Source organism: Anopheles maculipalpis, chromosome 3RL (genome assembly GCF_943734695.1).
Source record: "Anopheles maculipalpis chromosome 3RL, idAnoMacuDA_375_x, whole genome shotgun sequence".
Lineage (NCBI taxonomy): Eukaryota > Metazoa > Arthropoda > Insecta > Diptera > Culicidae > Anopheles > Anopheles maculipalpis.
The window spans coordinates 2014069-2036720 of record NC_064872.1 but is presented as its reverse complement, the minus strand read 5'-3'; the positions used below and the strand labels follow the sequence as shown (position 1 = coordinate 2036720).

The 22652-nt window shown below is 47.6% G+C and overlaps 3 protein-coding genes across 4 annotated transcripts in view; 1 reads left to right on the top strand and 2 right to left on the bottom strand.

Annotated features, from left to right (window-relative positions):
• Positions 1-22652, top strand: part of LOC126563791 (kinesin-like protein KIF21B) — a 106745-nt gene that overhangs the window by 36961 nt on the left and 47132 nt on the right. The gene's annotated exons all lie outside the window — the stretch shown is intronic.
• LOC126563783 (protein Gawky-like) lies at positions 1355-7295 on the bottom strand. The gene is made up of 7 exons (XM_050220516.1): positions 4215-7295; positions 3480-3890; positions 2842-3404; positions 2627-2762; positions 2023-2529; positions 1620-1956; positions 1355-1534 (listed from the first exon to the last, which is right to left on the bottom strand). The coding sequence occupies exons 1-7, from the start codon at positions 7278-7280 to the stop codon at positions 1380-1382; spliced, it is 5175 nt and encodes a 1724-aa protein (XP_050076473.1). The 5' UTR covers positions 7281-7295; the 3' UTR covers positions 1355-1379.
• Positions 16504-22603, bottom strand: LOC126563765 (DNA-directed RNA polymerase II subunit RPB1). The gene is made up of 2 exons (XM_050220491.1): positions 20270-22603; positions 16504-19821 (listed from the first exon to the last, which is right to left on the bottom strand). Exons 1-2 carry the CDS (start codon positions 22583-22585, stop codon positions 16504-16506), a joined length of 5634 nt encoding a protein of 1877 aa, XP_050076448.1. The 5' UTR covers positions 22586-22603.

Sequence of the window (22652 nt, the reverse complement as noted above, 5' to 3'; positions counted from 1 at the left end):
CAGGGAGAGAAACTGGGGTGGGGAAGAGTTTTTCATTTTTTGTATCATTCGTTAAACAAAAATCAACAAAATAACAGGTTTTTCTTCTTCTTCTGCTTGCAAACTAGAACTAGATTTTTCTCTTTGACTTGAAATGTATCTTGCGGAGGCCCGAGATAGATATAGCAGCATTCCTTAGGGACTCTCTACACACGTCTCGTTTCGTTTTTTTTTGTGTTTTCCCCCATCATCACAAGAAGATCCTTTGTTTTCTTGTTGTATTATCATTTATGTTGTTTCTCGCTTTTCATTCTTGTTCAAAATGTCTTGTTTGTTTGTTTGACGTGTTTTACTTCCTCGAGCCTATTATTAATTATTCAATCCTTATGCTTCTTCGTACTCATCATCATCTTTGCGCTTTGCTCACACTTCATTCTTCTTCAAATATATATAATATATTATTTAAATTGTATAAGATTACATTGATTTAAAAAAATGATAAAAACATTCACAACACCTTAATACTACGCCAGACGCGAAACCGCTGACTTTCAAAAGACACTTTTTAGGTTTCTTTTTTTTTTGCTTTTTGTTTTGCCCTCCTGCCACATCTCATCAAATCATTACCCTCGTTGGGTTTACCTTTTTTTTGTATGCCAGTGGAGTATTACCTGCCGTAGAAGGCTTGCATTTAGGTTTGCTTCACAGCACTGCACTGCAGCTACCACCAACTCTCGCACGCCTCTCTTTTTCTCTCTTTCGCATAATATTGTACACGGAATTACGAAAGTGCGTGTTTGTTGAATTTTCAGCGGCAGCTTCTTTTAAAACTATTTAAATTCTGCAAGAGAAAATAGGGATTGGGAGAAAAAGAATTACGCATGTGTTGGGTGAAACAAAAATCGAACTGCTGTATGGACAAAGTAACTAATTGAACTGTAATGGAGGATGGAGGTAGAGCAGATCATAAAACAGACATTCAAATGTATACAGTAATGCACGATCTTAAGATTGGAGATCTTAAGAAAAAATCATTTATAAATAACGAATTAAGCTTACCTTAACTATCTTTTTACTGTACAATTATTACGATTTGTTTGTTTGTTTTTTTGGGATGTGTCATCTGCCTTCTTCCAATGTGAACAGGAAACAGTGAGCGGACAATCGAAAGAGCTCTGAGCTCTGTGCTGCGCCGCGGCGTCCTGTATCATCTTCACAATTAGTAGTATATATCACCTATTTAGAGCGTATGGAGAGTTAGAACTTCCTTCTTCGGACTTCAGTCGGAGGTCGGAGTAGCAGTGATGGTTTTCGAGCAGCAAGGTTTTACACTTGTTTAGTTAGTTGCGTTCAGTAGCAGCAGCAGCAGCAGCAGCGATGGTGCTGTTGTTTCGCAATCATCAGTTCAGTTCCGTGCCGAGCAAACTCTCCGGCAGTAGTGCACTCAGATTTACACCGGAGGCTGGTGTGCCTCGGTCACCAGGACCACCGTCCAGTGTGTTCCACAGGTTCGAGCTAGCGTTACCCGTGCTCCAAGAATTCGAGCTCCACGTGTCTGGAGATGGGAAGAAAGGAATCAGTTTTTTTTTTTCGAAATTAACCGTTAATTATCCACTTTCTCATTCTCTTAGTTCTCTTACCCTGAACGACCGAGTTTGACCGACCAATCATCGGTTGCGATTGAGCTGCTGCACTAAGCCGCCAGTTTTGACCACCACCACTCGTCAGCCCCCCGTTCGTCATACCGTTGCTAGGGCCGACGAGGTGTGGTAGCATGTACTGAATCTCACTTTCGTTGGGAATTTCCGCACAGATCGTTGTGTTGCCTAGCTGACAGTTGTTCAGTGCCAGCTGTGCCTTTTGCGCTTCCTCACGCGAACCGTACTTGCACAACGCAATGCCATGGTTCAGGTATAGATGGAAGCTTAGTACGGGACCGTGCTGCTGACACAACGTACGCAACGTAGAACCCTCAATCTGGCAGAAAACAGAAAAAATATTATAAGAAAATGCTTTCTTCATTCGCCTTTTCTTTTCACTTACTTGTGCGGTAAGATTTTTGAGCATAATCCACGTGGACGTGGGCCACGCGTTGGCAGACGGAGCACCACTGTTCCACGTATTACTGCCAGCACCGGCCTGGCTGCTGCTCGGCGTATTCCAACCGTTCGTATCCATCTTGCCGACGCCCGGTTTGCCGATGCCACCCATCATCCCTGCTGTGCTGCGTCCCCCTTTGCCACCGTTTCCACCACCGAGCGGTGTTTCCCATAGATCCGCTGGTGGCATGGTCGGTGTGGTCGGATCTTGCCACGGGTTCTTTTGCACCTTTGCACCACCATAATTGCCACCCTGTACGCCACCGCCAACACCACCACTAGGAACGCCGTAGCTCCAACCAGTTTCCGTTGGCGAGGATTTGCTGTTGCTAACGCCAGAACCACCACCGAACAGATTCGACTCCTTGGCTGCGGCGATCGAAAGTGGATTGCGGGCAACGCTACCCGGTGTGATTGTTGGATCGTCCTCAATTCGCGTAGCTTGTGTACCCTAGCACCGAGGAAAAGAGATCACGGAAAACAGTTCAATAACACAGTTGATTAACAAAAAAAAAAAAGCCCTAAAGAATGCGCATCCGCGACATTACCTTCCACGGTTTACCGGGTTCGAATTCTGGAACGAGATCACTGAATGCATCATTACCGCCCGTCCAATCCTTGTTGTCCTGGGAGCTCGAGTCCGGCCAACCATCACCCAGATTGCTACGCCCGTTCGACCAAGTACTGAAGATAAATCCAAAGGAAAACGAATCCGATTACTAAAACACCGTGAAGGCACAAAATCATAATTATCCATAATTACCCATCATCAATGCCCGATCCCGATGGGCCCGACTTGGAGCTTGCACCCGGTGCACGAACAAAATCGGTCAGATCCGATCCATCCTTGTCAAGGCCGGCCGAGGTGGCACTGTTAGTTGGCAGCTTCCATTGCTGCAACCGCGACTGCTGACTAGAGCTACCGGTAGATGGGAATGGTACGCCACCACCTTCCTTCAGCGCCATGTCTGCAAAACTTCCCGGCAGACCGGCTAGATCGGACGGTGCGCGGAACAGATCGTTGGCCGGATGACCGCTGCCACCAGCTGCTGCTAGTGCCGCCACGTTCACGTTGGCCGCATTCAGACTGCCCGGATGAGGCGGTTGCTGCTGCTGATGTTGTTGCTGTTGATGCTGTTGCTGCTGCTGCTGTTGTTGCTGCTGCTGTTGCTGCTGTTGCTTCAGATAGTTGGCCTGCTGCATGTTGATTTGATTCTGCAGGCTGGTTATCTGTGATTTAAGTTTGCTAATGGCTATAGACATTTGTACGCCGTTCACACCACCACCACCGGTGCGACTCAGATTGTTTTGCATAGCGTTCAATTGCTAGTGAGATTCGGGATAAAGAATAAAAAAAGGAGTGTAAGTCGAGTACCACTATCGCATCTCTGCCGTGCCTACCTTTATATGGGTCAGCAACTGGTTCAGAAGCATCAGCGTCTGAGGCGCCAACGGTTGGTTAAGAATCTGATTCTCCAGGTACCCGTTCTGGACGGCTAGCTGTATTTGCTGCACCAGCAGACGCAGCTGATGGTTCGAGATTTGTTGCGATTGTGCATTCGGTTGATTTAGCCCACCACCTCCGAGTGCTCCGCCCGGCTGTTGCTGCTGCTGCTGCTGCTGGCCACCAAACACTCCGGCACCTGCGCCCGGTGGACCACCCCCTCCTCCGACCGGTCCTCCACCGTTACCACCAGCTCCTCCATGACCGGCGCCGCCACCAAACTTTATACTATTAAAGGAACCACCACCGCCGGCCCCTGATCCATTGCCGCCGCCGAAAACGCCGCCACCAAGGTTGTTCTGATTGTTCTGTAAATTAACCATCAAACAAGAAATATATATTACGGTTATGTACAACACAACATACACAACAGCGCAAAGAATCCAAGGACGAGTGGAAATTGTAAGGTGAAAAACATGTCCGGTGAACGGTGATTTTGAGGGTTTTTTTTTTTAATGGCAAATTTTTCTTCGAAGCTGCGACATCGAGAGAGTCGTTTCGCTTAAATCATAGTAATAGTTTTTTGCGAAAAAATCGTTCTAAAAAGAAAGGAAGCTGTCCTGAAAAATCTGCGTACTTCTAAAAGCAAAATAAAAGAAGAAAACTACATCAGAACAACACTGAACGCTTACCTGCTGGAACGCCATCGGACCAATACCGGCTGCAGCTGCCGCAAAGCGCCCACTAACTCCACCGCCACCGACAAACTGGTCACCGGCTCCGAATCCACCATGGCCGTCCGGTCGTCGGGACCAATCCGAGCCACCACCGCCGCCGCCACTGCTACGATGCAGTAATTCGAGCGACTCCTCCACGTTCATGTTCGTGAGTCGCAGGACGCTCTCGACGTCTTCCTTCTTGAAGCCCATATCGCACAGCTGCCGGTACGGTTTACTGCAGCGTATAATCTCAAGCGCGTTCATCTTGTTACCGTTCGGGGGCAGTTTGCTTTGCGGTGGCATTCCCCAGTCCGAGTTGCCCATATCCATACCGCCCGGGCCTCCGCTAGCACCTCCCGGAGCACCATCGTTCCAGCCGCCTCCACCCGCGGAGGACATTTTGCTCTTGTTGTTCCAATTGTTACCATCGTTCCACAGAGAGTTACCTCCCATCGGTGGTTTATCGTCTCCCCAGTTGCTTCCGCCTGCTCCGGACGATACGTCATCTGCGCCCCAGTTACCGGCCCCTCCACGTGGTCCGGCACCGAGTGCTGCAGCCGGGTTCTGTCCCCACAGGCTGTCCGGTTTCATGGGTCCGCCTGGACCGACTCCACGTCCAACCAGTCCACCATTACCAGGCAGATTACCGCCTCCACCGACCATCGCGTTTCGGTGCATAAGGTTGCGACCCATGCCACCATCCGCACCCGGCGGTCCCAGCCCACCACCACTATTATCCTTCCAGCCGGATACGTTCCCGGAATTCTGTCTATTGAGTGCGTTCTGACCCCACAGAGCAGTTCCATCGTCCATGTTGTTACGGCGCACTACTGGCGGACCGCCACCACCCGCATTCGGATCGTCCCATCCAGAGCCGGCCACCAGCTTAGCACCTCCACCAACTCCACCACCGGTAACGCCATTGTTAACCGCACCAAGCGGATTGTTCGAAGGCCACTGATTACCTCCGCCTTGTGCTCCAACACCACCAGCACCAGTCGGTGTTCCCGGTGTAGTGGCCGTCGGTGGCATCTTCTGCTGCATGCTCGACATCTGATGCTCCCAGAGCCCAACGTTTCCATTCAATCGACCTGAAATGCCACGCGGATCGCCCCGGATCTCACGGTTGCTGTCCATTGCGCTGGCAATGCGAATGTTGCGCATATCGAGCCCGGTCGGATCGAGACCTCCAGCTCCAGCAGCAATCGGATTGCCGCCAACACGACCATCCGCCGCACTACCCCCACCAGCACCCGCTCCCCAAGCACCGCTTCCACCTGCTCCTGCTCCCGCTCCAATGCCTGCACCCCACTCGTTGTCCTTCTTCAGACCGGCGGCTACATTTGGTGCCATTGCACCAACACCACCGGGCGCACCACCACCTCCACCGGTTCCACTCCACATACCACCAGCTCCACCCGCTCCGACTCCAGCTCCCGCTCCAACGCCTCCCGCGTTCCACGGTGGTGGTTGCTGTGCTTGGGGCGGTTGTCCTGTTAGTTGCGACTGTTGTGCACTGCCTGGCGGTTGATCACGCATACCACCAACACCTCCCGGTGGAGCAACACCCGTTCCTCCGCCCATTGATCCATTCCATCCAGAGGCCGGTTCGTTCGCTTCATCATCCTCGCCCCAGGTTCCACCGTAATTGTTTGCCGGTCCCCAGGGTGTCTTCTGAACCGGTGGTTGTTGCTGGGGCAACTGTCCACCGTTGCGAAGATTTGCCTCCCACAGCTCCGTGCCCGTGTTTGTCTTCCACATCGGAATGCCCGCCATTGGGCCACTGGTGGCGCTGTTTGGGTCCGTTTTACCACCCGGTTCCGGCGATGCCGGTACGTCCCACTGTGTGTCTTGGTCCACGTTCTCCGATCCCCAACCATCCTGGGCGAACAGAGACTCGCGAAGAGAGTTCAAATGTTCAAGCTGATTTTTGGCAGCGCTCGACTGTACCACGCCCGCCGCTCCACTGGCTGAGCCGGATGCAGCTCCTGCAGCACCTGCTGCTGCCTCCGGTTGACCTGGCTGTCCCGGAGCTTGTTGTTGCTGTTGTGCTGCACCTGAAACGGCTTGCTGAGCAACAGCTCCTTGCTGATCTTGAGCCAACGCTCCACCAGCTCCGACTCCACCGTTACCCGCTGCTGCTTGGGCACCGCCTTGAGAAGCGGATGCGACTTGTGCGTTTCCTCCTGGTCCATTCCAAGGACCTCCGGCCGCCCCACTGCCTCCACTGCCGTTACCGGCTCCTTCAGGTGCAACACCTGCTGCATTATTCGGATTTACAGACGGAGCGGAGGCGCTGCTTTTCGATGCTTGTCCAGCTCCATTCTGCTGTCCTGTACCACCCCACGCACCGGTACCGGATGGTCCACCAGCTTGCTGTTGTGCGGATCCTCCAGCAACACCACCAACCGATGCACCCGATTGTTGCGCCGAGCCACCACCACCGATCGGACCCCACGTACTGCCAGCCGGATTGTTCGTAGCAGCGGGCGTACCCCAGGCACTTGTGCCGTTGTTGATGGAATCTTCTCCGCCACCTCGTAAACTCAACCGGATGCTGCGGTACGGTGCCTGCTTGCGGATGGTCGATTCGAGCTGCGTTAAACGTAGCAAGTCTTCAAACATTACGTAGCTGCTGTCGCTGCTGCTACTGCATCTGGTGCTCCGATAAATTTCGTCCTTGTTGATCCTGCTCGCTTCCTGCTTCTGTTCTGATTCCACCTTTCCCGCTACATTATCATTATTATTATCGCTTGTGGAACTCTTAATTGCTATAATTTGGTCATCCTCATCACCCAGCAACTGTTGCTGTGCTTTTTCCTTCGCTGGCATCATCGACGACATCGTCCTCTCGATCTTCTCTGGCTTCGTATCTTCCTCTTCTCTAATTACGCTAAGTTTAGTTTTCTTTACAGCTATCAGGTAATGAGATAAATCACATTTCATATTCACAGTGTCATTTTCGTTACTCTGCATCGCTTTCTCGATCTTCTGCTGCTGCTGCTGATGGTGATGTTGATCACCAACCATCTTCTGCATGAACACGGGATGCTGCTGCTGATACGTTGTTGATGGAGACCGCGATAATGATTAACTTCCAATGATGATGATACTGCACAGAGGGTATATATTCAAGCTGTCGCCCGCTTCCGATGATGATAGTAGCGTGTGCAACGTTATTCGGTGTGTTGTACTTCGGCGCTGCTTTGTGATGAGTGACGTCACTCGACCGCTTGTGTTTAATAAATACCACAATGAATTCGACTCGTGTCGTCCACGCAGAAACCACCGAGAGATGGATAAAACGGTTGTTTGAACGGTTTTAGTCTAGTGGTGGCTGGTTTCACGTGGTTTTGTGCGTCCGCTAAGGAACACTGGCACATAATAAAGGAAATTAATATCACCGGTTTTCTCTCTCTCTCTCTCTCTCTCTCTCTCTCTCTCTCTCTCTCTCTATCTCTCCTTCGTTTCTCACCCGTGCGCCGCGTCTTCTTCGGAGAGTTGAATGTTTCTTCTTCGTTTTTTTGTCGTTTGGCGGCGTTGGAGAGATGAGCAAAGATTTTTCCCCTTTTAACCAAGCGTTTTGAAGGGGACTGTGACCACAAGTATGGCGCTTTCCCACAACACACAACACTACTGCTTTGCTTGGTTTAACGACGATCAAAACACAGTTTAGCTACGTTAAGAGAGGATGATGTCGATGCAACAATCCCTGATTGTGTGTGATTTCAGACTCATAGATCGATTGTGTAGTTGTAGTAATAATGGATATTAGTAGTTTGGTTGCAGTTCCTTTCCATGTGACGTATTCTGTTATCGAGTCGCAAACTGCTACACGTTCCTGCCGCACTAGAGGCTCTGCTTGACTGCTACAATAGTATCCTTCTTTGCATCACGTTAGATAACACGACACAGTAGTGGTTGTAGTAATAGTAGTAGTAGTTAAAGTCAATTATTGGTGCTACTGGTTTTGAGTTTTTAACATCGAGCAATAATTGGTTGTTGTCCTTTTTAAGTAAATTCATAAAAGCGTATTCAGACTTGTTGGTGAAGTAGTGTTGAGTTAATGGCAACACACAGCAACAATTATTATTATTATGCTACGGTCTCTTCTCGACTATATATGTTTGCTGCTGGGTGGTTGGTTTTGTTGGTTGGTTGGTTGGTTGTTTTTTTTTTTTTTTTTGTTGGTAGTAGAAGATATTAGAAGGTAATAATAGTAATATGTATATATATAGTTTGCGGTAGTGTGGTACTAGTAATAAGATCAATTGCAGTGCGTCTGACACGGCCTGCTTAAGCGTTTTGTTTTTCTTCTCTTCCACCGCGAGTGTTTCAACAAACAACCGACAAGAAACTTGGCAAATACTGCTAGGAATCGTTAATCTATTGGAGTTTTTGGTTGACTTTATAACGCTTCTTGCCGCTTGTGTGGTAGTGGTGCCAACAAATCTGGGCAAGGCGCGGTTGGTTTTGGGATGTGCTGCTGCTAATCCTCCTCCTATTGCTTGGGACAAGCTGGATAATGTAATTCGTATTTTTCGCTCTTACTTCTTATCCAAAGAAGCAACACAACACCCGAGGGATTTCACCTTCTACTCCAAAGAATGCAATCTTGTTCCTCGATCGATTTTACACACATTAACACTCTGTTGTACTTGATCCAACGCACTCGGAACACACACACACGTGAGTGTCTGGTGCTTAAGAAGAGCAGGATTTTGGGGGATTGCTTTTTTAAACGACGTATCACTTGTTCAATCCTACTTGCTAATGGATCTGTGGAGCAATCAAAAAATTGAAATGTTTAGCTTTAGCATAATTGACAGCTTTGGCACAGACACACCTGCACACACATGCTTCTTCTTGTATTTACTTACGTCAGATTCTTTAAAGTTGTGTTTGTAGTCCATTTATCGTTTTTATTGTTGAACTTAACAGCGTATCGTGGTTTTACTGAATATATGGAAAAAGTAGAACAAGAGAACAGGATGATCAAAATGTTATTTATGAATCTATTATAAATATTTTTTTTTAAATCTACTGACACTAATCATGTGTTATTTTTTTTTTTCATTCTTGTGAAGTTATGAATTGGATCACTTGTTTGTTTGCATGGCTTATGAGACCTTCATCCCTAAGGTTTCCTAGCGTATTCAATACACGGTCAAACTAAGCTGCACAGAGCAAACCACGACGACCTTAGAACCACAACAGCAAGCAGAAAGATAAATAGTTGTAACGAGAAATCGAAAAATGCTTCCCATATTCCTTCCTAGTCACTCTTGTCCAACATCAGCTTATCTCAAAAATCCATACCATGAAATCCAAAATATCAAATCTTATTAACGCCATACTCTTGCGCTAATCTAATCTAAAGAAGCATACACACACCAGGCTTGCGATAGATTTGGTTTTAGGAGAAGGTCTCGTTTCAGCGTTGCAAAATTTCTACCGCGGCAATGTGTAGAACATTGCAATACAATACATTGTCTCCTGCATAAACAACATTCTTGAATTATCTTATCTGGTATGTTGAACAGCAACCAATTTAATTTTCATCCCAATCAGAAACCGATTGTTCAATTACACACGATGGCTTCCATAGCCTACTACCAAATCCATGAAATCGTTCTGTAACGTTAACGTTTTTGTAAGAAATTTCTTCTGCTTGTGCAGAAATCAAATTAATGTACATACTGACGACGATCGTAAACTCTCCCGAAAGGGAAAGATAACGTAGCGTGTGGTTTCCTGATTGTGAATGTTGTGTAGTAGGATCTTCGCCTTATCAGTCAGATACTGAGATACAGCCCGCCGTCTGCAGCTACACTCTGAAATCTCTGTCCCCCCCCCCCCTCTCTCTCTCTCTCTCTCTCTCTCTCTCTCTCTCTCTCTCTCCATCCCTCCCTCCCTCCCTCTCCTTCTCGTTCTGCCTCAGTTGCAAACCTCACCAATGGTTTCGCTATCTTTTCAGAGAAAAATGGCTGTGTCCGCCACACAGTTGCTGTGTTATTTCAGGAGGCGACAAATTTCAACAACAGCAGCTTCAATTCTTCTATTGTGTCGTGCTATAATATTATTTATGTTTGGTTTTCTTAACACGCTTTTAACTACGCATTTGGAATTACCTAAAAATGTAACCAGAAAAAGCTCAATCATACAATTGTGTTTGACAAACTAGTAACCAAAACTTACCTTTCAAAAAGATGATGATTATGATGAATGATAGGTTGGTGATGCTGCTCTGCTCTCCTGCTAGCGGATGGCGTTAAAAGTGTTTGTGCTGGTGGCTTGTTTGGCTCTCGCCGTCAAATCGCGCTGTGCTGGTAATCACACTTTCGAGCTCACCACACATTCGAGACTGAGACCTTCGATTTATCGACAAACACACTACAGGATTCTGCTTGGCTATCTTCGTCCTAGTAGTAGTCGTAGTAGTAGTAGTAGATCGTTCGCTAAATTTCCGGATATTCTCTATTCTAGTCGGTGGTTTTTTGTATGTACTTTTGCTATGAGAGTGACACACACACAATTTAGAGCTGTTTTTTACGACGAATGTGTGAGTGTGTGTTAGAATTATGAGCTTTCGTAAGCACTACCCCAAAGATATATTGTCAAGATCACGAACGAATATGTTGTGCTGCGCGAATCGTACTTTCGCTACAAGAAAAGCTAGCGCGGCTTCCGGCGTGCTACTACCAACACAGCGCTACTATACTACTAGCAGTTTTGTATTATTCGATCTTTGCGTTTCAATTTCACTCGGAATTTGCAGTATGATGTTTTCCTTTCATAAAGGAACCGTTGATGTGCTTTTGGTGTTTTTTTCCTTCTGCTAGATCTCTTACTGTTGTTTGCTTGTTTTGTTTGTGACGCCTTCACCTTCACGTTTGTCACAGTCCCAAAGAGATACGACACTTTTTTTTGATACGCTGTGTACTATAATCCTAGGAGTAAGTTGCTTAATTTTATTCCAACAAAATTTGGTTCTGAGTACGAGTTGTAATTTATAGGTAGGATCGATGATTTGGTTGATTTGTTTTGTTTGCTTTCTCTCTTTTTCGTTACTTTTAAGCTGCGATGAACATGATTTAGTTATTTGTCTTCAGTTAAACGCACTTGTGATTTGTTTTTTTTTTTCTTGTTTTGCTTGTTTTAGTGTGTGTGGTTTTGTTTTAGATGTATAAGAATTCGCGCAATTTGTATCGACGAGATTGTATTCCTTTCCGTGTGATCTACAATAAAATTGTGCGTATTTTTCAATTTTTTTTATCAGAAGACGGAAACCCGGATTTCACCACACTTCTCCTCTCCCTCTCTTTCTTTCTCTCTCACACACACACACACATACACAATAAACACAGTGCAGAGTTTAGTTCACTTGCATTTGCACTTGAGAATGTTTTGTCCACTTTTCACTACCTGTTGCTACTTGCACAACACACGATATAACGAGGACTAGGTAAATGATAAAGGTTTTCACTTATTTATCACGGATCACGATTCAATAAAATCCATCACAAGTACACACGGGTTAGCGTGGTGCGCGCGATGGTTGGAATTTGCCGTCCTGCTAATCGTGTTTGGCTGTCGTCCCCCACCGGCACTTGATGAGAAATGACAAACGGGAACACGGCACCACCAAGAAACACACGATACGCGGCCGGACCGATCGAGAAACGTCGCCTTCTTCGATGCTGTTACTACTACTTCTACTGCTGCTGCTGCTGTTGCTATAGGAGGTATTATTCTATTCTGCGTGGTTCATTGCTTTGCACTGCACTCGCTCCTGGTGCGTACTGCTCGCCGCGCAACGGGCTTAATTTCTTTGCGCGTCGAATAAATCGCGCTGCAATTATGCAACGCCGCGGCGCTTTGCCTGACAGCTGAGTGTCCGTGTGCTATTTGCTGCTGCTCTAGCGATTGCTTCAATGTATGCGTGTTCTCGTGCACCGTTGCAAGTGCAGCTTATACGTCTGTGTGTGTTTAGGACGGGGATTATTCACAGCTCACTGCTTGCAGTAGTAGTCGGAGTGGTTGGAGACAATTTTTCTTCCTCTTTTTCAAATATCTCCCCGAGTAGTCACAATTTATACTCCTGAAAAGAATAAGTAAAAAGGGATATTTTAGTTTGTTTTGCATGAGATGAGAAAACTTATTAAAACAAGAGAATATATTGCGATGTTTACATGGTCGCAATACGACTACAATGGTGAAATTCACAAAATAAATCACACACACATACACACACACACACACGATAGAAAATTACAATGTGCAATGTGTACTACTGAGCTAGCGCAAACAACTTTTCACTTTTCAGTGGTTATTGGTATAAAAGATTTAATTGCACTTTGACTTCTTATGCAGTATTTTATCGAGAAACGACAATCTTTATCAAACTCCAGAATCATCATGAAACAACCTTCTTTTGGAATTTACGGTTCTGGAACGTTTTAAAACGTTATCAAGCTTCACACTTCCTGGTTTCTTCATTGCCAAGTTTTGCCAGTTATACTGGAACGTTCTCGTTTTGTAATGCAGCATTTAATTAGAATTTTCTTTTTGCTTTGCCGCTGCGAAAAGTCCGTGCAGCAGTCAGAAAAATCAACAACATTGCTTTTTGGGTGACCCTTCGAAAGATTTTTTTCACTCTCTGATCTCTCTCTCTCTCTCTTTCTTTTTTCTTCTCTCTTGACTTATCGCGTTCTCGCTCTTTCTTGCTTTACAATAGTTCGATAGCCCGAGGGCGCGCACCACTATTTGAGGATTTTAAACGACGTCGACGATCGCCGTTTTCGCCGTTCTTAGTGCTGCTCTTCGTTTTCCGCGTTCTCACCGCGTATTTCATCACATTTCCTTACTCGCTCTACCACACACATCGCAGTGTTGTCCTTCGTCGATACAGCCTATCGGGTGATATCGAAGAAGACGACACACGGCCCACAACCGGATTCACGTCAAACAGGGGTGGATGAAGGTTTTTCTTCTCTTACTTTACTTTACTTTTTGGTCAGAAACAGAACAGTATACGGCGTGTGTGTCTATGAGATGCATCATCATCATCAATATCATCATCACCAGTCGCCGTATTGAAATTTCTATTTTGGGGACACTTTGCACGGTGTTCGAGCGGTGCGAGCAAGAGCGCCATGACTCACAAAAACGGGACAGAAACAGCCAGATTGTCAAAATCGCGTTCACTACACCATCCCCCCCCCCCTCCCCACAAACCCCACCAGCATAGTAAAGGGGAGTGGGGTGGAATGCTGCAGCAAGGGATAGGAGATGATCCCGTGCGTACAAATCTGGCCGTGTGCCCAACTGCAAGACGCGGTATGCAAGAAGCTGACGGATTCGGGGAGATTTGGATGGAATCCCCAATTTACTAGCAATGGTTCGATACTCGAAACTGGATTGAACCAAGTAAGCACAGTATTTGAAGGGTATTGCGCCCGTTTGGGGGGAGGTGGTTGGGTGGTTGGGCGAGTTGCGGTCTGCGTTCTCTGTTGACGACGAGACGAGAAGAACAAAACTGATCACGCGGTTGAACCAACATATTTGGCACCTTCTTCAGACTCGCATTCCACCTGCCTTGCCTTCTGTTTTTACCAAACTTGCTTTCATCAACCAGCTACCAACACAGCCGCCATACGCTCTCTCTCTACAAGAAAACTATGCGGATCGAAAAATCAGCACACTAGATGGAACTGCTAGCAGCCACTTACCACACACATACACACAGGCACGTTTGCTGTTTTTGTTGTTGGTTTTCTAGTAGCAAATTTCGTTGAAGAAAAAGAAGTGTGTTGTGTACGAAGTCTGGACGAGGAATCTTGGCCGGAATGTGTGTTGTGACCTCAACAAATGCAATCACAGTCGACACGTTTTCCTTTGCTCTCAGTTCTGTGTCGCACTCCTTCCGACTTCCCGCAGGCCACTGATCTGTCACTTCTATAGTACTGTCCGAAAACGGGCAACCCCAAAGCGGGCGGAAGTAGCTTAAAAGACGGTCTTCTCCACGGCGGAAGAAGTTAGTGTGGCACCTAGAATTTGCTCGACAACGTCGACGACCAGCCCCTGATCACACATACAACAAGACACGTTCTCTTCTTGCTCTTCTTCTCAGAGCGCACACACGCACGGGGGGAGTGCGGAGCAAATTTTGCGCTGCTGTTTTTCGAGCTTCTTTTTACGAGTCTTCTTGTGCTGCTGCTTCTTCTTTTTCTTTTTGCGTTTTTTTCGCCCCACACCGTCACCCCACCTGATTATTGCGCTTCTGGCGCTGGTGCTACTGCTGCTGCTGCTGACCCGCGACCACACCACCGATTGCTTCTTCTTTTCCCTACTTGCCTAGCAGGCGATCGTCACACACACACACACACTCCACATCATTCACAAACCGCGCAGCACACCATCGTCGCTGTCTCTCTGCCTCTCTCTCTCTCTCTCTCAACCGCTCTCTACATCCCCACATACACATACACACACTAACTATCCGTCGTCCACAGAACACACCGTGTAAAAGACCGTAGGCCACCCCGAGAAAGGTACGATTCGGATTTGTGTATGACTGTGTGCGTGTATGTTGGTAACAGCCTGGGTCGCACTGTATCTTGCCTCAGGAGGAAAACTATACCTTTTTTTGCTGCCAGCGTTTACGCACTGGTCTCCAACGCGGATACGCTAAATAACACCTTACGCTTACGCACAATCAGTCACTGTATCACTTGCGAATAACTTTCGCCCGATTAGACTACTATTTATCGTCGATTTTTGAGAAGGAAAAATACTTCACATATACTGTAGCCATTTCTCGACGATTGGCCATTTGCAAATATCGTTCTGACCGTTTCTCGCACCCGTTCGCTTGCGTGCGGTCCGTTTATGACGGCAAGTTGAGTTCGCAACCTCACACACATGCAATCTATCTGGGCTGAGCAGCAAACTTTGCCCAAATTTAAATTGTAATTGCTTTTATTTATTTATTTATAAACAATTTCTGTATTAAAGGTTTAAAATTACACTAGTCTTAACATTTTAACGAAAAAAAAAAACATATCAACTGAAAGCGGGAAAGAGGGGCAAGATAATTACTGGGTTACATTCAAGGAGGAACAAATGCGGGAACGATACTGTATCTTCTACTACTGATATATACCTACCTACTTTATAAATTTACTTTTAATAATAAGGAGCTACTACAACATTAATATTGAAATTGGGTTTTATTTATTGTTTTTGCTAGGACGCGTGTTGCTTTGTTGAATAATTCCATGGAACGAATGATTGTGCAACAATCGTAAGATGTTTAATGTTTTAAAATAAATAAATTCAATTCATGATCAGGTGCTACTAGCGGTCTTGTTATGCTTACTATCCAGCGAACGTAAACCGTTAAACTTGTTTCTGCTTGGGCTAATCATTCATCCCGATCTATTTGTGGCAGTAACAGTCTCTCTATCCATCGAAAGGTTTTTCGTTGCTGATTGCCCTTCCAACATTTCAACCATTTGGCCATACACTGACTGTTTTTGTGTGATATCATCGTGTATAGCTCATATAGCTAGTCGTCCTTCCGTTACGATTGAAAAATCTCCCATCCATCGTCATTCGATCTTGTAAATCGCTGGCACACGAATAGGCGTGTTTGATATTTTAGACTTTTTATTGAAATAAAGTTTGCTGGGGCATATATTCCAGTACTCCAACAACATAATCATTTACATATGATTCTTCATCAATCTACCACCAGAATCGCTTCTGCAGAGACCGCCACACACCGTTGCCGTTTCTTATTCCGGTCCATATCCTACCTTCATCTTACCAGAGCCACCTTACTTCACATCATCGGTCTCATCTCTTGCATTGGTTCTGCCGTAATACGTTCTTGCAACAAACACCAAACAATACCCAGTGTTCATTACCACTATAAGTTCATTAAATAATAATTATTGTTATTGAAATAAACATAAAATCCTTTTTTCAGAGTAAAGTACTCTCCCTTGCTTTCTCTTTCTCTCTTTTTTTCTAAGAAGATATGAAATGACTTGAAGATCTTGTTGGAAGATTCCATAGACCTTAGAGTTTCCTGATGGTTGCTCACATCACGATGGACACCGTTGTCAGCACAAGAAAGGATGTAGAATGTATTAACGTATTTTCAACGTTACGTCGCGTTCTATAACAATGCCAAAAGAAAAGCATTTGGTTAAACCCTGAGGTTAATGTTAAGCCTCTTTTCCTACCATACCTACTTTTAGTCTTCGTTGCTATCATCGTACGAGGGACTGGTCGGTGAGTAGGTAGGGCTGGCCGGACTCGACGGACTGTATCCCTGTGGCGTTGGTGAGTAGGCCGGCGATGAGGGTGAGTACGTTGGCGAGCTAGACGTGTATACCGGGCTCGTCGGTGAGTACTTCGGGCTGCTGGGTGAGTACGAGGACATGTTGGGTGAATACGGTGCCGGCGTTTGTGAATAAGAGGATGATCCGATGCTGTAGTGGTTGCTGCTACTGCCCGGTGAGTGCTGTGGCGATGAGGGCGAATAGCTGGGCGATGTGGGCGAATAGTTCGGGCTAGTTTGTGCGTACTGTGGGCTGGCCGGTGTGTAGTGTGGACTGCCAATATACGAAGGAGAGGTCGGCGAATAACTCGGCGAAGTTGGGGAATATTTCGGTGATGAAGGAGAATAGCTGGGCGAGGCGGAAGAGTAGTGCGGAGAGGAGGGCGAATAGTTCGGACTCGAGGGAGAGTATGATGGTGTAACGGGTGTGAAGTTGGGCGAGGTTGGCGAATAGGACGGGCTAGTCGGAGAGTACGAAGGACTTGTTGGGGAGTATGAAGGACTTGACGGTGAATAGGACGGGCTGGTTGGAGAAAAGACGGGCGAAGAAGGCGAATAGCTGGGAGAGGTTGGTGAGTACGAGGGACTGGTAGGAGAATAACCCGGGCTGGCAAAGTTGGACGTGCTCGTTGGATGCATCGGCGACATTGGGGAATAGCTGGGCGATGTCGGCGAATAGTTCTGTGTGGCCGAGTGAATGTTGGGACTGCTCGGTGAGTAGTTGGAGCTTCCCGGCGAATATTGCGGGCTTGGTGGTGAATAGCAGGGACTGGTCGGAGAGTACGATGGAGATGCTCCGCCGGGTGAGTTTGGTGCATAACTTGAACTGCTCGGTGAGTACGATGGTGACATCGAGGGGGACGATGGTGGATACGGTGACATCGAAGGTCCAGGTGAGCTAGGCGATCCACGGATCGGAGACCAGGACGATGGTGACATTCCGGAAGCATCTGATTGTGCCGATGGTGAAAAGCTAGGACCACCGGGTGTCATACCACTAGCTGGACCGGATGGCGACCATCCTCCGTACCCTGGCGTAGCCGATTGTTGCCACGGAGTCATGCTAGGTGTCGCTGCCGAACCGAAGAACATTCCCGTTCCACCAAGGATGGACGTGTGCGGAATTTCCATACCAAGCTTACACTTCTCCGCATCCAGCAGCAAATCGAAACAACCCGTGCCCATCCGAGGCAACTGTCCGAGGATAATGTTCTCCGACACGCCACGCATCGGATCCACCTCTGCGTGGGCCGCTGCATCGTTCAACACATCGACCGTTTCCTCGAACGAACATCTCATCAGTGCACCCGTATCCTGTCGATTGATACCGTGACGGGTGATGGCCATCAGATGACCCTTCGCTGTCATGACGTCACAAAGCAGCGCCAAATGTCGATAGTTTACGTACAGACCGTAAAACTGCAGCACGTTGTTCATTTCCTTCTCGACCGACTTTCGCACCGCCTCAATGCCAAGTACGGAGAAAATCTCACAGATGTCGTTACTGTACGTACGCACCGGATCGACGTCACGCTCACTCAAAACCTTCATCATGGAGGTTCCGTCCGTTTCCAGCAACCATTCACCGATCGGCTTAAATTCACCCTCGGGTGTAATGACGATACGTTTCTTTGCATCCGTCTGTGGCAAATGCATGTACACCTTGCCGATCGCTTCGATACCCTGCAGCGTCATGTCCGACAGCATGTTCGCCTCGATACATCGCAGGAACATGTCGTCCTCCATCTTGTCCATGTTTTCCTCCTCGCTTTCCTGGAACTTGTTGTCCTCGTTCATGATACGGATGCGCAGTACCAGCTTGTCAGCGTTGTCGTCGTTGAAAATGCAGTTCAAATCGTCCCCAAAGCCGGCATTGATCTTTTCCGCAATCTGTTCCATGGTTAGCTTTTTATCCGTCATACGCTTACGGTCCAGCTCGATACGGAGCAGCCACGGGGAGATACGAGTCGGATCGAAATCCGGCATCTCGTAGTACACGTTCACAAACTCCTGATCTTCCGCGATCACCGTTCGCTGTGGATCGGGATCGTAGTAGATCGCCGTGTTGGCCGTTACCTTACGCAGTGTGGTGTGTTCCAACCGACACAGGACATTCTTCGCCTTTTCTGCATCACGAGCCGCACCACCGGTCAGGAATACGGTTAGGGACGGTGCTTTGGGACGTTTGGAGATGTTGATAATTTCCTTCAGACGTGGCACACCGAGTGTTACGTTTTTGGATGACACACCAGCAAAGTGGAACGTGTTCAGTGTCATCTGTGTGGCCGGTTCTCCGAGCGATTGTGCCGCCAACGCACCAACCATCTCTCCCGGGTTCACTTGCGCCTGTTGGAAGCGAGTTTCAATTTCACCAATCAACCACTCAAACGCTTCGTTGTTTAGCCGGAACTCTTCCGCCACGTATTTGGTGCACAGCGTCGAGCGGACAAGACACTGGAACAGCAGGGTGGCGTTCTCGTTCGCTTGCTTCGAAAGACGATCCGTTCCGGCCACAATCACACAGCGCTGCAGTAGATCTCGCACGCCCTGGATTACCTTCAGAGGGGACAAATCCGTTGGCAGTCGCTTGTTGATGTGGAAAATCTTCTGCACGTTCCATATCATACGCTGCAGATTGCAGGGCAGTACAACCTTCGAGTCACCGTTCGGGAAGATCTGTCGCAGCGCCTCGCGATCCCGTAGTAGCTGCTCATACTCTGCCTCAATCTCCTGTATGACGGAGGACGATTCCGTGAGCTCCTTTATAACGTCCTCGTTAAAGATCCGGCGCAGTGTTCGCTCATTCGTCGGATCGAATCGATATCGCTTCTCGAACACTTTGTTCGAAAGCTTAATTGTGGGCAAATTCTGGAACTCTACCGTTTCCCCGCACAATCCGTCCTCGCCGTAACGCAGCTGAATCAGCTGCCCGACAGAATTACGCACCGTTCCGTCGTAGTTTACCATCACCGACTCCATAGCCTTTATCAAACGACGCTGGATGTAACCGGTTTCGGCCGTTTTGACAGCGGTATCGATCAGACCTTCACGACCACCCATAGCGTGGAAGTAGAATTCGGTCGGTGTCAAACCAGCAAGATACGAATTTTCTACGAAACCACGCGATTCGGGACCGTAATCGTCCTTGATGAAGTGCGGTAGGGTGCGTTTACGGAAGCCGAACGGAATGCGCTTACCTTCGACGTTCTGCTGTCCCACACAAGCAATAACCTATGGCGAGAAAAGAAAGGAAGACGGATTGAAAATTAGTACCAAAAATCTAAGAGAGCATTTTGCATGTAGTTCAAATGTGGTACTATATTCTAATGACAATTAAATTAACTTTCTTTTTTTCTTTTGATTTAGATACGTCATCACTCTACTCTTTGCCGCTTTCAAGTTGTTATTATTCAAAGATGAATCATGTTTTTAGTTTTTTTTTTGAATTCATAGCTAGAAAACTGCTTCGAGCTGAGGAAGCATATTTTATTTAATAGAAAGTAGGAGAGTTAACTAAACGTTCATCAAAATATTGTAATGATATTTGATAATAAGCTACCAAAGTTGCTGGCAATCCGTGACAGGATTACCGGAAGTTGCGATAGCTGCTAGCTCTCGGCTGAAGGTGAGAGATTATAATAAAATGTAATAAACCCTTATGCTGACCCCCGTAACTTACCTGAGAAATGTTAATGTTGGAACCTTTCGAACCGGAAACGACCATAGCCTTCAGATTGTTGTACTCGGTAAGCGATTTCTTGGCCGAACCACCGGTTTTGTCACGAGCATCGTTCAGGATACGATTTACCTGATTTTCGAACGTCTGACGCAACGTATTACCCGGCGTCGGTTCTAGCTCCATATTGTGCGCCTTCTGTATCACGCCTATCACATCCTCCTTAGCTTTCTTAATTGCGCGCTGAATTTCGGCGTACGTCTGCGGATCGGCAATTGTGTCCCCGATACCGATACTGTGACCCTCCAGCAGCAACCAATTGTTTACGACCGTCTGAATGTTACCGTAAAACCGGCCAGCTATTTCGTGTCCCAGCTCCAAGAATACAATATGTAGCAACGAGCCAGCCGACGTACCGAGTGTCTTTTTGCACAGGATTCCCATTATCAGATCACCGTGCTCGACCATTACCTTCGTGTCACCGGGCGATATCCATTTGTACGGACCATCGTCCTCCTCGTCCGGATGGGTGGAATGCGTCCGGATCATGTTCACGTTGCCCGGAATGATGAGCGTAAAGATCTGTTTACCCGTCCAGAGGGGTTTTGGCTTTAGAATGCAGGGTTGTGGCATCTTGCCGTCCCAAGTTGGCAAGAACATGAGCAAATTCATCATCTGTTCCTTCTCGATGAATACGTCACGTTTGGTCATTTTACGCACGGCCGTCAGCGTATCCTGCACAATACCCATGACGGGCTTGTTAGCCTGCGGTGTAATGATCTGCCGGGGTGTGATGTGAATGTTCTCGATTTCGGCACGCGTTTCCATCGACTGTGGTACGTGCAGATTCATTTCATCCCCATCGAAATCGGCATTGTACGGTGAGGTACAGCTAAGATTCATCCGGAACGTTGACCACGGCAGTACCTTCACACGGTGCCCCATCATACTCATCTTGTGCAGTGTGGGCTGACGGTTGAAAATGACCAGATCATCGTCACGCAGATGGCGCTCGACCTTGTATCCGCACTGTAGATGCAGATCGGACGATTTCGGATGGAACCGTAAATCGATACGTTCCCCATTGTCGCGCACAATGTACTTCGCGCCCGGATACTGGGAATTGCCTCTGCGTACCAGCTCCTGCATCCGATCGATGTTGAACGGCGTTACCAGCTCGGGGAAGGTCATGTTCTGGGCGACCGATCGTGGCACACCGACCTGATCGATGCGCAGATTCGGATCGGGTGTAATGACGGTACGGGCCGAAAAATCAACACGCTTGCCCATCAAGTTACCACGGATACGACCTTCCTTACCCTTCAACCGGGCCTTGATTGCTTTCAGCGGTTTACCACTTTTCTGCATCGCTTTCGGCATACCGGGCATATCGTTGTCCACTAGTGTTGCGACGTGGAACTGAAGCATCTTAATGTTTTCCGCAATGACATGGGCCGCCGCACCGGTTGCTTCGTTCTTCTTCAGCTCATTGTTGGCCTTGATAATGTCGGACAGTTTGTGTGTTAAATCGTCCTGATTTTTGGTGGCACCGAACATGACCACGGCCGGTCGTACGGCAAGCGGTGGAACCGGCAGTACCGTAATGATCATCCAATCCGGCCGGGCAAACTTTGGATCCATGCCGAGCACGAAACATTCTTCGTCGGTGATGTGCTTCAAGATTTCGTACACCCGTTCAGCCGATACTTGGATCTTCTTCTCCTGATTCTCATCGTTCACATCCTTCCACTCGGCCATCAGATCCAGCCCGGTACGTCGGATGGAAGGCTGATAGTGACCGCACCCACCATGTCCCTGCTTTTTCGCACCTTCCGGCGTTGGTTCCTTCGACATGTCCATATCCTCACCACCTTCGCAAATTTTCTTCCCCTTGCACAGATCGTACACGTAGGCGAGTCGCTTGCGGGGCTGTCCTTTGGATTTCAGCACAATTTCCTTGATTTTTGGATTTTGTGGTGAAACCAGCATTTTGGAACAGTAAAAACATACGCAGCGTAAAATTTTGATCGTCTTCGTGATGAACCCAATGTGAAACACCGGTTTCGCCAAATCGATGTGCCCGAAATGGCCCGGACATTCGGTCATATTACCCGCACACGTCTGGCAGCGGGATGTACGCTCGATCACGCCCTGCCGGGGGTCCATCAGACCGCACAACTTCGGCCGACCACCTTCCATCGTTTCCGCGTACTGTATGCCTCCCTCCGTTACTGACATTCGACGGATCTCATCCGGCGACAGGATGCCAAACTGGACACGCTTTACCGTGCGCAATGGCGCCTTCGAATCTCCACTCATCTTGATGTCGTTTAATGTTGATCCGGGTTCACTTATTTATGGGCGTTTGTGTACGGCTCCCAAAAGG

Bases quoted from the DNA above. Each gene is read 5' to 3' on its own strand.
- LOC126563783 (XM_050220516.1), bottom strand. From the start codon at position 7,280: ATGCAGAAGATGGTTGGTGATCAACATCACCATCAGCAGCAGCAGCAG. The intron at 3,405-3,479 runs GTAGGCACGGCA...GAATCTCACTAG, and splicing joins AGTTGCTGACCCATATAAAG to CAATTGAACGCTATGCAAAA. The intron at 1,535-1,619 runs GTAAGAGAACTA...TCCCATCTCCAG, and splicing joins GTCAAACTCGGTCGTTCAGG to ACACGTGGAGCTCGAATTCT.
- LOC126563765 (XM_050220491.1), bottom strand. From the start codon at position 22,585: ATGAGTGGAGATTCGAAGGCGCCATTGCGCACGGTAAAGCGTGTCCAG. The intron at 19,822-20,269 runs GTAAGTTACGGG...TTCTCGCCATAG, and splicing joins CCAACATTAACATTTCTCAG to GTTATTGCTTGTGTGGGACA.